General features: G+C 36.5%; 1 protein-coding gene across 1 annotated transcript in view; it reads left to right on the top strand.

The window, feature by feature from the left end:
* The window catches only part of ELP1 (elongator acetyltransferase complex subunit 1), a 1,639,125-nt gene that overhangs the window by 350,149 nt on the left and 1,272,939 nt on the right, over nucleotides 1-16,037 (top strand). The window contains exon 9 of the mRNA XM_044060975.1: nucleotides 6,017-6,140. Within this exon, the coding sequence (XP_043916910.1) occupies nucleotides 6,017-6,140 (124 nt within the window). The remainder of the gene's footprint in view (nucleotides 1-6,016; nucleotides 6,141-16,037) is intronic.

Genomic DNA, 16,037 nt, shown 5'->3' with positions numbered 1-16,037 from the left:
TCTGGAGCCGGGAGATGGAGATGAACAAGAGGAAGACCAGCAACATGGAAATTAATGAATAGACATGAGATCTCAAAGCATCAGTCGCATTCGTGAAATGTGGTTGTATAAGAAAAAATGGAAGGAGTGGACTGTTACTGAATGTAGCCTGAAAGGCATTTGCCCCACGTCATGTCATCAGTGTTTGGAAGGACACTGAGGGGAGGGGAGGGAGAAGGAAAAAGGTAACTGTAAGTAAAACAATTTCTGTTCTTAACAGTATTTCTGTGAAGCTTTTCATGGTATAAAATGCATGTTTTATAGTAAAGCATTATTAGTTGTGTTTATATGTGATAAGAATAGTAAAGCAAGTAAATCCCTTTTTTCTCTTTCTTATTTAGCATTAAGAAATGTAGGCATTACAATGCAAAAAGAGGAAAAAAAAGAGAAACTGGACAAAAGCATGTTTAAGTTAATAGGCTGTAATCCTAAAAAGTAACACAGATCCTAATATATGAAAAGCTGATATGTTTTCTCTTATTTTTGCATAAGTGAATGTCTGACTAAGACCCTTGGCTTAATCTAATAGCAAGTTTTAAGTGGAAAAATATAAATAAGAAAACATTGAACATAATGAACAATTTTTCTTTAGCAGTAAATGTTTCAGTTGTCTTTAGAAGCCTGCAGCGGAGGACTACTAGTTTTTCTCTTGCGTTTCCATGGAGGCAAGCTGATAGTAGGGCAGTAAAAAGCCAGAACACTCCTTTCTTAAAGACAAAAAAATTAATGTTTTCTGAAAGCATGCAAGTTGTTATTCATATCTCAGAGGGAGTAAAGGTAAAAAAAGAACAGATGTCATTTAGTGAAAGTGGAAGCACAGGCAATAACATAAGTCTTAGGGATAACCTCAATTTTATGTTAATTAAGGCCTATGTTTGCTGCTATTTGTGACAATTAAGAGGATTAAACATCATTATTTGAAGATGGGCATAGTTTTGTGTTTGTATTAAGTTAGCAGGGTCTGGGTGTGTATTTTTTTTGTTTGAGGGTTTTCATTAAAAAGCCTTGTAAAGTGTGGCATAGGTTCCAGTGTTGATAAGAAAAAAAAATGTGTAAAGGATTAACCTGTTAAACATTGGTGGGTACATGTATCACAAAAGCTGAAAATAGACATTTACAAAGCTGTCTTAGGTTCATAGATTAGTACTAGGATAACTGCCCTTGTAAGCCTAGTCAGTTACCCCATGTGAGGATCAAACCCTGCACCTTATGTTTGTAAGGTAAACACCTTAACCATTATACCAACCTCCCACAGATTCCTCTGAGTATGCCTGTTAGGGCATGTATAATAGGTGGGAATAATGACTTATTATAATGGTGACAATTTCCATATTATCTTGGAATGTGAATGGTCTCACGGGTATAGACAAAAAGGAAAGAATAGTTAATTATATTAAGAAATGCAGAATGCAAATAGCAGTGGTATGGGAGATGCATTTGGAAAGAAATGAGAATAAGAATTTGATGAAGAATGGATTTCAGCATGAATATTCAGAAAAAATATTAGAGCGAAAGGAAAAGAAGAGTACTTGTATTAATTTCTCGAGGAGCGCAAAAAAAAAAAGATATTGGCAGATTTGCGGTTGGTAAGGATTACACTGGTATATATTTATATTCCACCTAAAAGTGCTATTGTGGAGCTTAAAATTTTTGATGGGAACTAGAATGTAACTTGCAACAATGAGGATGTATCTGGGGGTCTAGAATGGAAATTAGCACTAGAGGGTAGATTTCTGAAGAAATTTATGAAAATGTTTGGCATGGAAAAAGTGAATTCCATAACAGGAACTCTGAAAGAAATTATATGGTATTCCCCAGGGTACAATAACTAGGCTAGATTAGTCAGAAATTATATTTCACAGGAACGTGTTAATTTAATTGAGAAATTTCATACACATCCAATAACTATTTCAGATCACGCACTGGTAATTACTAAGATAAAAATGCAGGGTAATGAAGTTAAGATGAAACACTGGCCTGTTAAAAACAGAGGTAGTGGAAATTATTCAGGAGTTATTAGGTAAGAAGTAAAATACTCCAGAAGTTGTACTTGGTGAGTAGGATAAAGTGAAGGTGCAGTTTAAAAATAAGGTAGAAATAAAATGGAGAGCTGGTTAAGAAGTAACAAGAATTATTTAGAGGGAATGATAAAGGTTAAAGTATTACAAAAAAAGGGTAATCTCACAGAACAAGAACAGACACAATTGCAGGGTTCTAAAGAAAAAAACATAAGGGGAGTATGTGGATGCAGTGCATAAGTTTAGAAAGATTGCTCTTAAACAACTATTTTTGATAAATCATTTCAGAGTGTAAAAACTTTAAATTGTGAGCCTACAACAAGAAAAATAAGGAAAGCTCCTGTAGAAGTATGAGAGATATTTTGGAAATTTTATGAAAATTTGTATAAAACAGAGAAGTGGAGAAGTCAAGAAAAAGCACACATGGAAATATTTATGGAAGAGTTAAATATGCTAAAGTTAGAGGTAGATGAGGCTTGACAATTAACATTTAAGATAGGAGGAGATGAGATAAAAATGGTGAGCTGTAACAAATCTTCAGGAAAGTCTCTAGAACAGATGATATTCTGATTGAAGTGTGGAGGCAAAGAGGGGAAAATGTGATACAAATCTGAAATGTTTTGTTTAATGGTATTTTAAAAGGAGGGTAAGCACCAACAACCTGAAAAACTGTGGTGGCGGTAATACCCAAAGATGGAAAGACCTATCAGATCCAGCTTTCATATAGACTCATTTCAATCCTAAACCATGGTTATATAGTATTTGTCTATAACGGCCAAAAGAATGGCAAAGATGATATCAGAATTGGTAGATACAGATCACTGTGACTGTGTGGTGGGGAGGCAAACATTTGATAACATAATAGAACAAAGATGATCCAGAGGAAAGCAGAATGTAAAAAATACCTGGGATTTTATGATTAGGACAGTGGAAGCATTTGCATTTCCTGATACAATAATAAGGTGAATTAGGAGGATATATGTAGTATCATAGTCAAAAATCAAAGTAGAAGAGTTCTTCTCTGATAAGTTGCATCTGAGCAAAAGAACCAGCCAGGAGTGTCCTCTTTCCCCTTTCTTATTTGCATTATATTTAGCTCCATTGGCAAAGAAAATAAGAGAGTCAGAAATTCAAGGACATAATTGGTATGGTTATTCAAGAAACATTGGCTTTATTTTCAGATGATATTATTTTGTACCTAACAGAACCAGAAAAGGACATCTCAGTATTGTGGAAAATTCTGAGACAGTTCCAGTTTTTTTTTTCAGGATATAAAATTAATGAAGATAAAACAAAGACTCTAGCTGTAAATTATGTACTGATACATGAATTGGTGCAATAATACCCATATTTATGGGAACATAAAATAAAGTATTTAGAATTACGAGTTAAAAAGATTCTGTTGTGGCAGATAAGGGTATGTGGAAAGAGGCTAAACAAAAGATAATACAAAAACTGAGGAACTGGAAGCTCTTGCCTATGGATATGGATAACAAGATGATGTTGTTTGTCTTTCGGCTTTTCCCGGTTAGGGGTCGCCACAGTGGAACTCCGGTCCGCTAATGATTGGCAGTAGATTTTCACGAATGCCGAGGTGCCAGCTCGACATTCAACCTTCAACGAAGGCACGCCCATTTACGCATGTCTTTCGAACACCCACCTAACCGCGGGGAGGACATGCAGACACCACACAGAAGGCACTCCCCGCACTCCAGCCGAGAATCGAACAGGAGAACCTCTTGCTGTGAGGCAACAATGCTACCGCTGCACAGATACAAGCAGTAAAATTGTTTTAGTCACTTTAGTTTTATACAGGGGTCAGGCTTATTTTTATCAACCAGAGGAGAAGTTGTGGATAGCAGTTAATAAAGAGTTGAAGGATTGATTTTATCTGGGAGGGGCAAGGGTCATGTGGGATAAAATGATCCTTCCAGTAGAAGAAGGTAGCTTAGGATTACCTGGTATTTTAGCACTACACAGTTAAGGCTCATACATATAACACAAGCAGAAAGTTATCATTCAAAGTGGAAAGAGATGATGATGAAGCAGGGGGAAGTTCATGAAACAGAATGAGATTTTGGATGCATATTCTTAAGGAGAATAACCATACAGAGTATTATATTCATAAAGTAGCAGGAAGTATACAAAGAACTAAGCTAACGTGGGAATTTAGAAAGGGGATTCTACCAATAGGTATGACTGCAGTTAGGGGTACTTAGAATAGGCAAGAAGTGGAATGGAATTTACCAGAGGAAGCTGGCAAAGGAACCAAGGTATTTGGAACAAATAATTAAAGAGGGAAAGTTAATATAATAGGAGTAGGCCAAGAAGACATTTGGGATGCAGGCTAGAGATTGCTTTCCTTAGCAGGGATTGATATCAGAGTATAGGCAAAGTAGGAATGGGGAATCCTTAATGAAAGATGTACACTAGTTGAGTTTTTAGTTGAATCTAGAATAAAAGCTGCTGTTAAAAAATATATTATTAGTAGGGCACATAAAGTATTGCACAATGATTGTAGGAATTAATCAGAGGAAGTCAGAAAAGATTGGAAAAATAGATGAGATGAGCAGTTCACAAATAAACAATGGGAATACATATGTATGGCTCCCAAATATGCAGCAAAGTCTAGAAAATTTAGTATTTTTGTCTGGAAGTGTTTGCATAGGTACTTTTTTTTACCACAAACAGACTTCAGATATTTTTTTGACAGGTAGATGGCAGATGTTGGAGGTGTAATGGGGGAAGAAAGGGGTACCTGACAACATATGTTCTGAGAGTGTAATAAGTTGTCAGACTTTAAAAATTCCCTACAGAGTACTCTGTCAGGAATACTGGGCAAACAAATGAGTGTAACTAAGGAAACAATTTTTTTGAGCTGTGATACATGATCTGAATTATATCCAGTTAGTCTTGTTAAGTTTAATTCTGGTGGCTGCCAAAACAGCAATTTCTAGGAAAATGGAAATGGAAGTCTAAACCAACCACACTTGAAGTAGTGAATATTGTAACAGAGATAAAAGAACAGGAAGTGGAATCTTTAAAAAAAGGTAGTAAATTCCATAGAAAACACGGAAATTGTGGGAACAATGCATGCAGAAAATGTTTTAGAGGAACGAGGTTTAAGAGAAGGAAGGAAATGAACAATTTATGTAATGCTGATTTGATTATATTGTTTTCAAATGTGAACTTGTTAATACAGTTTGATTATTTTTATATAAATGTAAGTCAGCCTGTGTCACAAGTGATAATTCAGTAAAGGTGTTTAAAAAAACAGATTTGCAAGTAATCCTGTTTGATAAAAACAGAGTTAATAAAATTCACTTTGATGGGCATTTTTTCTGAATTTGTCATATTTTGTATCGTTAATGAAATAACTAATCCTTTGGACAGTTGGCCAGTTCTTGGTATGTAAATTGTAGCTGCACATTACAAACTCATTGAAATCAGTACCTGCTGAGAAAGCTGACAAGATGGTAGACATTTACTTGAGCTCTTATGTGTGTGTGTATATATTTATTTATTTAGAAGTATTTTGGCTGCTACACATCCAAACCAGTTAAGCACTGATGTTTGAATTATTAATGTGTATGTTTATTAGGTGTTTTGCCATCATATTTCACTAGGTCTGTAGTAATTTATGAATAACATTACAAATGATAAAAAATTAAAAAATATATATATTTAAATATTTGTCTGTGGTTTAGTATAGCACTTCACTCTGGTCTCGTATGGAACAAAATGGGACGTCCCACATCAGAGTGAAGGTCTTGAAGCAGAATTGCTTACAGGTTAGGGGGTACAATGCTGCCACTGTTCTTACTTTTGGGTCTGTGAGGGACCTGATTTTCACTGGTGTCCATGTAAGAAGTTGCACTTAAAATGTGACATCCTGACAGCTTAAACATGATGTACTGTGAGCTTCATCTTCTCAAAACTGTTATTTTGCTGTTTTTTAGACCATCAGGTAGTCTAATAGCATCTTCCCAACGTAAACCAAACAAACATGACATTGTATTCTTGGAGAGAAATGGACTGTTGCATGGAGAGTTCTCGCTTCCTTTTGAAAAAGACAAAGTGAATGTAAGTACCACTCGGCAAATACTTGGCCTGCAGATTTATTCTCACAGTATATTTTAATTCCTGGCCATTTTCATGCTAGTTGTTTGAAACTTTATGCATGGTGTGTTTTTGATTATATGGCCACAGCAAGCTTTTTCACATATGGCTTCATATTTTGTTTTATTGACATGAATAAAATGACATTTTCCAAAAAAAAAAAAAAAAAGTTAAAGTTTACATTTTTATTAACTAAGTAGTGCAGGATCATTAGTACTGCAGAGAACACTAAACTATGGTAAACAAATAATGCATTTACAGTTTTTGGGTGAGGCTGTTGTTTAGGCCATGCCAGCATTTTGCAAGCTAATAAGCATCCTGCTTGACTAGTATTTGGCATTTGTTAGCTGTGGGTCATGAGGTTGCTGGATATCCATTCTGCTGACCTTACTGGAATAAGTGTGTGAGGAAATGTACACATTTAAAAAGACATCACTGAGTTTTGAAATAATAATAATCTGTATGTGAGGGATAACTGTGGAAAAGAATGAGTGGAAGGTCTGCAGCTGTTGTAGCATCCAGAGAATTAGCAAAGTTATGCAAAACATTTTTAGCCTTACTGTGCCTTATTATAGTAACCGGGCTCTAAATGGGCTAAGATGGGTCTTTAGCTGTCGGGAAACTAAGAATGTTTAGAACAACACTGCTAGAACATAAGCTAAATTCAATACAGGCGAGAACACTGACAAAAGTTATTTTTAAAGAAGGTAATGAGAGTTGGGAGGAACAGATTAGATGACTGCACTAGATTACAAAAAAAAGCTATTAAAATGCCTTCACTTGGAGCATGCTTTGTATAAATTTGGGTACTCTTTGTAGCTGGCATTTCTGAACCTGGTTCTTTTTGAAGTCTGGCTTTTTTGCTTGGGGCATTTGAGACTGTACATGCCTGGGCATCATTACATTTATATAATGGGTTTTCTGGCCCTGGGCCTCCCCTTTCTTTGAAGCTGCTCTTACATTTTTTTTTTTTATCTCATGCCATGCCACTGTAAATTTTCCTTGGCCAGTGCTTAAGAACTGAAGTGTACTTACTGTGCCTGTAGGCCCATCGCAATAAAACTAATTTCCTTGGGTTTCCTTATCATATTATCAAGGAGTACAAGAAATGTGACTGCTTCATATTGGCAACCCAGAGATGGCTCTTTGAAAAGCTACGAGTCCACCTCAGCATATGCATGTGTACTGAGAACAGATGGAGCTGAGACAGTGTATGCATGTATACAGGGAATGGATGGAGCTGAGACATTGTGTGTACGTACAGTGGATATAAAAAGTGTACACACTCCTGTTAAAATGCCAGGTTTTTGTGATATAAAAAATGAAACCACAATAAATCATTTCAAAACTTTTCCCACCTTTAATATGACTTATAACCGGTACAATTCAACTGAAAAACAAACAAATCTGTTAGGGGAAAAGATATGAAAAATAAAAAACATACAATAAGCTGGTTATATAAGTGTGCACACCCTTAAACTAATACTTTGTTGAAGCACATTTTGATTTAATTACAGCTTTCAATCTTCTTGGGTAGGAGGCTATCAGCATGGCACATCTTGACTTGGCAAGATTTGCCCACTCTTCCTTGCAAAAGTGCTCCAAATCTGTCAGATTGCGAGGGCATCTGTTGTGCACAGCCCTCTTCAGATTACTCCACAGATTTTCTGTTGGTTTTAGGTCTGGGCTGTGACTGGGCCATTCCAAAACTTTAATTTTCTTCTGGTAAAGCCATTCTTTTGTTGATTTGGATGTATGCTTGGGGTCATTGTTGTGTTGAAAGGTGAAATTCCTATTCATCTTCAGCTTTCTAGCAGACACCTGAAGGTTTTGGGCCAAAAGTAACTGGTATTTGGAACTGTTCATAATTTTCCCTCCACCTTGACTAAAGCCCCTGTTCCAGCTGAAGAAAAGCAAGCCCAAAGCATGATGCTGCTACCACTATGCTTCACCATGGAGATGGTGTTCTTTTGGTGATGAGAAATGTTGTTTTTGCGCCAAACATACCTTTTGGAATTGTGGCCAAAAAGTTCAACCTTAGTCTCATCAGACCATAACACATTTTCCCACATGCGTTTGGGAGACTTGATCTATTGTTTTAGAAATTTTAGCTGGACCTGGGTGTTTTTCTGTGTAAGAAAAGGCTTCTGTTTTGCAACCCTATCCCATAGTCCAGACATATAGAGAATATGGGAGATTGTTGCCACATGTACACAACCAGTACTTGCCAGAAATTCCTGCAGCTCCTTCAGTGTTGCTGTAGGTCTCTTGGTAGCCTCCCTGACCAGTTTTCTTCTTGTCTTTTCATCAATTTTGGAGGGACATCTAGTTCTTTGCAACGTCACTGTTGTTGCATATTTTCTCAACTTTTTGATGACTGTCTTCACTGTGTTCCATGGTATATCCAATGCTGTGGACATTTTTTGTACCCTTCTCCTGACTAATACCCTTTCAACAATGAAATCCCTTTGATGCTTTGTAAGCTGTCTGTGAACTATGGCTTTTGCTGTAGCAGGCAACTAAGTAAATGTCAGGAAAATCCTACTAGGACAGCTGAACTTTATTTGGGGTTAATCAGAGTCTCTCTAATTGATGGCAGGTGTGTACCCAAGAAGACTGAATGCTGTAATTAAATCAAAAAGTGCTTCAGCAAAGTATTAGTTTAAGGGTGTGCACATACAACAAAGTATTTAGTTTAATGATATGCACACTTATGCAACTAGTGTATTGTACACTTTTTATTTTTTATATTTTTCCCCTAACAGATTTGTTTGTTTTTCAGTTGAATTGTACAGGTTATAGGTCACATTAAAGGTGGGAAAAGTTTTGAAATTATTTATTGTGGTCTCATTTTTTTATCTCACAAAAACCTTGCATTTTAACAAGGGTGTGTACACTTTTTATATCCACTGTATACTGAGAATAGATGGAGCAGAGACAATGCCCGCACGTATCCAGGGAATGGTTTGAGCTGAGACGGTGTGTGCATGTATCCAGGGAATGGATGAAGCTGAGATGGTGTACGCATGTATGCTTGGAATGGATGGAGCTGAGACAGTATTCGCACGTATGCTTGGAATGGATCGAGCTGAGACAGTATACGCACGTATGATTGGAATGGATGGAGCTGAGACAGCGTATGCATGTATAACCGGCAGTGGATGGAGCTTAGACAGCCTATGCACATATGTCAGAAGTGGATGGAGCTGAGACAGTTTATGCATGTATACTGGGAATGGATGGAGCTGAGACAGCATATGCACGTATACCAGGAATGGCTGGAACTGAGGAGGGATCAGCTGGAGAGTCCCTTTCATATGGGAAGGCAGGATTCAGAGAGGAATGAGATAGCAAAGCAAGATACAGGTCACACCTTAAATCCTGCATACTTTACCAAATCGCAGTAAGTACAGACTTGGCACTAGGTCCAGTGGCTTTTTTTCCTGAAGCTGGCGTTGCTTCACCGATAAGGGGTTGATCAGTCTCCCTCTCACTCATTTAGCATTCTTCTCTTCTTGTGATGGTATTCCTTTGCAGTCTTCTCTGATACCTTGTGGGAGATGACAGAATGGGTGAGCAAGATTAGTATTCATGAGTATCGCATGATGTTTTTGAAGTAGGGCCTAGTACATTTCTTTCTCTAATATTGTTTCAGGAGTGCATGTCCGTACATCAAGGGTGTGCCCAAGCATGTGACACCAGTAACCGCCCTCCTTTTGCACTGCAGCTAGAAGGTACAGGTCTACCTGTGTGACAGCTAGCTGCTGAAGGCCAGCCTGACTTCTGTTTGGCAGTGATGTTAGGAGAGAATAACGTCTTACTTTTTTGACTATCAGGATCATAGTTATTGAGGCAAATGAGCCATGAAGCCATTTCCATCTTAAACAAAAAACACACTGAACTGTAGGAAGCACAATTTAATAAAAAACAAAGCTTTTGGGAATAACAAATCCCTTTAGTGTATAAAAAAACAGTGAGTAAACTCCATTTAAATAGCATTTAAAACAAGTCACATGTTCAAATTCCCCCAATAGTTTATAACAAGCAATTACACTTAAACAACCCACCTTTAAAGACACAACACAGCTAGACATCATTTTAAGCTCATCTGTCTAAATTTTTAAATGGACATCAAGATAACAATTGTATTTAGACCTGGATATGAATCCGACTTTAGGTGTAAAATCCATTCGTACTCTATTAATTCCAACTTGTTGTTATGATCACCTCCCCTTATATTTTTAGTCAAAATTTGTATTACTCTAAACCTAAACATATGATTTAAACTGTGCATATCTGATGCTCTACAATTCGATTCCTCAACCTTCTACTTGACTTGCCTGTATAGAAACAAGAACATACAGAGTAAGTCACTAAATATACTATAAAAGTTGTATTGCAAGTAACTGAAACTTTTGAAAAAAATATATATTTTTTACTTACTGGATATATAAACTCAATGTCAGATATAACAGACTTAAAGGTAGAACAATTCAAGCATGGAAAATTACCTTTCTTACTCACATTATTTTGATAGGTATGCATATGCATATCCATATCCTTATAACTTTTGTTTCAGACTTTTACAATTTCTAAAAGCAAATTGGGGCTTCTCATCTGTGAACTCTTTTATTTCGGGCAATGCATGTAGAATATCCCAATTCTTAAAAATTACGCTCTGCTATAATTCATAACATACCTTAGCTTATTTCCTTCGGCTAAGCCCCTAGATAAATCTCCCTCAGCATGAGAAAAATAGGGCTTAGCTTTACATTCTCTCTCACCAATCACTTGTCTTCTCATAACATGTAGCAAAACGTCATCGTAGCCCCTAGCTGTAACATCATTAAGCATGTCTATAGTCTGTTGATTCCATCTTTGTGTCTGTAGTAATCCTACTCACTCTTAAGAGTTGGCTTTTAACAATACCCCTAATAAAGCTAAGGTATGTTATGAATTATAGCAGAGCATCCTCTGCTATAATGAATGTAATATTTAAGAATTGGGATATTCTATACGTGATGCCTGAAATGCTTTCATAGACGAGAAGCCCCAGTTTGCTTTTAGAAATTGTAAAAGTCTGAAACAAAAGTTATCAGGATATGGATATGCATACCTATCAAAATAATATGAGTAAGAAAGGTACTTTTCCATGCTTGAATTGTTCTAGCTGTAAGTCTGTTATATCTGACACTGAGCTTATACATCCAGTAAGTGGAAAAAAATATTTTTGCAAAGTTTCAGCTAATTGCAATACAAAATTTATAGTATATTTAGTGACTTTCTCTGTATGTTCTGTATAGGCAAGTCAACTAAAATGTTGAGAGATCGAATTATAGAGCATCAGTCAGATATCAGACATAATGTACAGACAAATCCACCTGGTAAACATGTGATGGACTGTGGTTTAAATCATATGTTTAGGTTTAAAGTAATACAAATTTTGATTAAAAATATAAGGGGAGGTGATCATACTAACAAGTTAAAATTAATAGAGTATGAATGGATTTTACACCTAAACGTGGATTCCTATCCAAGTCTAAATACAATGGTTACCATGAAGCCTGTTTTAAAATTTGGACATGAATTTAAAATGATGTGTAGTTGTGCTGTGTCTTTAAAGGTGGGTTGTGTAAGTATAATTGTTTGTTAGGAACTACTGGGGGAATGTGAGCATGTGACTTGTTTTAAATGCTATTTAAATTAGAGTTTACTCATTGTTTTTATACACTGAAGAAGGGATTTGTTATTCCTGAAAGCTTTGTTTTATTTATGAATACCCATCCAATTATCTACCGTCTTATTAAACGCAGACATTGTGTCACAGTGGTTAATTTGGAGAGGAAGTTTACTGTGTTAATATCTATCCCTGCAGCTTGTCTTTTTATTTGTTGGAGTAGATTTAGGTCTCTGACCCTAGTGTTGGAAGGACTGTTTTGTGTTATTGAGATATAAAGGTCCTTGGGCTACTTGACCATGAGATACTGAATATAGAGATATAGCCTCCAGTCTCTCTTGGTAGCTGTAGTCTTTTAAATGATTTTTTTATGGATGAACTTCTGGGGTCTTTCCTCAGTTACTCAGTTATGCTTAGTAAGGTACATCCCAAAGTGGAATTGTACTCGGTGATGGGTCTAATTGTGCACAGTACAAGGAGTTGAGGACTACAACTCTTTTTGATATAATGGAGACATCTTTAATTGTGAGCTGTGCAAGATAAAGGATTTCCTAACCATAATTGCAATATGGTGGTCAAACAAGAAGGAGCTGTCCACCCAAGTACCCAGGTCTCTTACTGCCTTCTCATAAACTGAATCTAGGAGTTACTTACCGAATGTGACAATATTGCACTTTTTAGTATTGAGTTTGAGCCCATTTTTTTGTACATCACATAGTGGCAAGTGTAAGCTTCTGTTGAAGTGCCTGTATGTCAGAGGGGGACTTGATGACACTTCCCAGCTTACAAGCATCTACAGACTTTTAACCAGAGATTCTCATTTGATATATGGAAATCTGAGAAGTAGATACCACATAGCAGAGGTCACATTACAAATCTCCAAGGGACTACATTGGTCACCTTCATGCTCTTGGAGGATGTGCCTCTACTGTTATTGTGCAAGTCCTGTCTCTAAGTCCAATTAACCACATAAGGGTCTAGTTGAAACGCTTTCAGCTTATTTTTCATATTTGTATGTAGTATGGTATTGAATGCCTTGATGCGATCAAGGTACACTCTGCGGACAGCTTGCCTACAGTCTACAGCCTGAGTAAACCCCTCAATGAAATTCACTAGATTCATCAGACAAGTTCTACCTCTACCAGAGCCATACTGCTAGTGAACAAGTCTTGAGTTTTCATATCATAGTTGATTATTAGGTCAGTTATGATATGTTCCTTGGCTTTGCATGCAAGACTTATTAGACCAGTAGGTGTGTAATTCCCAGGGTCAGTGGTGGAGCCACCCTTGTGGAAGGCATCACAACAGCTGTGCACCATACCTGTGGGACAAAGCCATTTGCTAGGTTCACATTAAGAAGAGTGAGGAGTGGGTCCAGCAATGTTTGTTTAGTGCTTACTTGTTAGGGAACTGACTATATGGATTTGACATTGTTTCTGGCTTCTTTAGTTAGTCCAAGTTATTAGGATACCTTCATTTTTCTGATATCCTTTTTTAGTTTCTTATTTGTTTGATAGTCTCTCTAATGTTTGTGTTTTTTGTTCTGCTGTTTTTGTTTAGGAGTTTATTCCTTTATAGTTTATTATTACTTGTGGACCACCACACTGATTTGCTTTTAATCTTCCCTAGTTGCTTGGTTCTTTTTGGAACTGCCCAGTTAATATAGTTTGTCTGAGTAGAACTTGTGTGCTTAACTCTTTGCTGTGTATATTTTAGGTAATATTGTTATACTTGAATTTAGAGGTTTCATCATAGAATTGTAGATTTCTGTGGCTCCCTATTGCTGTAAAGAGATGCCAAAAACCCTGGAGATGCACATATCTCAAAGATCACTCTTCTTTAAACTGTTTTGCAGGTGGCCATGCCCCCCTGCACTTCCACATACCCTGAACTTGTATATACCAACTTCAAGATAACCATGCCTTGGAGAAAATGGAATATTCCAGGAAATGGCCGTCTTGGGCTTGATATATATAAGTCTGTTTTTTTCAGTTATTCAGTGTCCATGTTTCAGGACTCACTCTAGCAGGTCCCAACATTTCAAAGGGTTATCAATTTGTTCATCTGAAGTTCCTGAATTCTGTGATATTTACTTTTGATGGCTTGGAGATTTGATGGAGAAGGTTACTTGTTTGTGGCCTGCCTTGACCAAGGTGGGGCTACCGTGGGGATCATACATATAGATGTTATGTTTGTTACGACCAGGTCAAGTATATTTTGTCCTCTAGTAGTGTCTTTAACAGTTTGATCCAGGGAGTTCTTGTTTATACAATTTTAGATTTTTTTGAGTATATTCTGTGTTGGTGGTATAAGTCCCCCAATTTATTACTGGGTGGTTAAAAACGCCTTGGGTAGCAGTGTCCCTACGTGTAGGGAGCTCATCAGAAATATTTAGGAATGTTATAGGAGTCTCTGGGGACATTGTGTGTGTGGGGGGGAGGTCCTGTGGCTCACTATGATCTGGTGGCTGATGCAGATTATTGCAAATTTAATTTGTAAGCGTTGCTTGTAGGTTTCCGGGCATCTGTCTTGAAGTAATGTGATCAGTTATAAATATGGATGCACCACCAGTTTCTGTCATGTCTAAATGATTGATGAACACAAACTCAAGTACTGAAGTGCTCTCTGGGCCCATAATCCAGATTTCTATAACAGCACTTACTTGGATGTACTCCAGATGCAGGAGGCCCTTATTGTCAGGCAGTTTATTTAGACTTTTAGCATTAAGTGGCGTCACCTTGATGTAGTCCACTGGTTGGTTTGTTTTGGAGGTTAGGTTAGCAGGTATATTAATCCTTACCTGCCTAAAAATTCACAGGGAGGGAGCAAAAGCTTTCTCCAGTAATCTGGAACTTTTAAATGTAGAGTTACAAACTGGTCTTGGTGAAACATGAATGATTGTCAGGCATTTCATCACATACTGGATCCCTCTAGAATGACAAAAGGTATTTAACTCAGCCATTTCAATGGAGCTCAGGAAGTTTGTACTGTAACTTCTGTCTGACAGAGCCTAAGGCTTTTGACAGAAACAAATTATGTGTTCACATTTCAAACAAATGTTCATATCCCTGGAACCATAGGGGGTCATGAAAGAAGTATAAATGCAAACTGTTCGGCACATACTATTTTTATAGTGGTAGTATTCCTTAGGTTCCTGGTCATAAACAGAATTTTATAAGTCACAGTAAACACTGTAACAATTACATTTGTAATATTTTGTAAACAAATTACATTATCTCAGCAACCAGTCAAGTTATATACATACTGTTAGCAGCAATTTATTCATCTAGCTGAGAGCTTTCACATAAGGCTAAGGAGTTCTGTCTGTGTTACTTGGTTGCTGAGATGTTTAGAAAAATGTGAAACTTATATATATATATATATATATATATATATATATATATATATATATATAAATGAATATCATAAAAACAACAGTTAATATCTCTTTACCTGCATTCCACAGAGGTCAAATATTAATGCACTTGAGTTTCCAGTTGTGTAAGCTTTAAAATGAAATATTTTAAAATCTTGTACATAACATGGTTTTGGAATTATTGATGCAAATATGAACAAGCAATGTTTGCACCTAGTAGGAGTTATCTACAGGTACACCTGGAGGAGTCACTTGGATGTAATGAGTTAACCAGTTTTGTAAGCCATTCATCTTTTATTTATACTTGGTGATGGAAGGATTCCACTCAGTACTAGGGTCTTTCCTGTATTTGTAACATGTATGGAGAGCTCTGTCATGTCTGTCTGCATATCATGTCAGGGTTTTGTGCAAAAAGTCGTTTACCACAGTATGTACTGCCACTATCTTATAATCATATCTATATTTTTATTTATTTTCCATTTGTTTACTGGGTTAGGCCAACTGCACACAAGGTGACCATTTTCAGCGGAGGCCCAGGGAGAAAAGCTCCAGATACATAGTAAAAAATTAGAAAAAAATAATAAAAATAATAAAAAATTATATAAACATAGCTATTTTGTACAAAGAGCATGGAACATATAAAAAGAGTAAAATCGGACTTTTACAAATGATGCAGCATACAGTGGTTTGAATATTGAGAAACAGTTAAAGAAGATATACAACAAATATCCAATTGCTTGAACATAAATTCAAAAATAAATTTCCATAGCCAAACGGCGCCATAAACTAGAAATCATAACAATAAAGG

This window comes from Protopterus annectens, chromosome 2.part0 (genome assembly GCF_019279795.1).
Source record: "Protopterus annectens isolate FY-2018-M chromosome 2.part0, PAN1.0, whole genome shotgun sequence".
In the NCBI taxonomy this organism is placed as follows: Eukaryota; Metazoa; Chordata; order Ceratodontiformes; family Protopteridae; genus Protopterus; species Protopterus annectens.
This window is presented reverse-complemented; position numbering and strand designations above follow the sequence as displayed.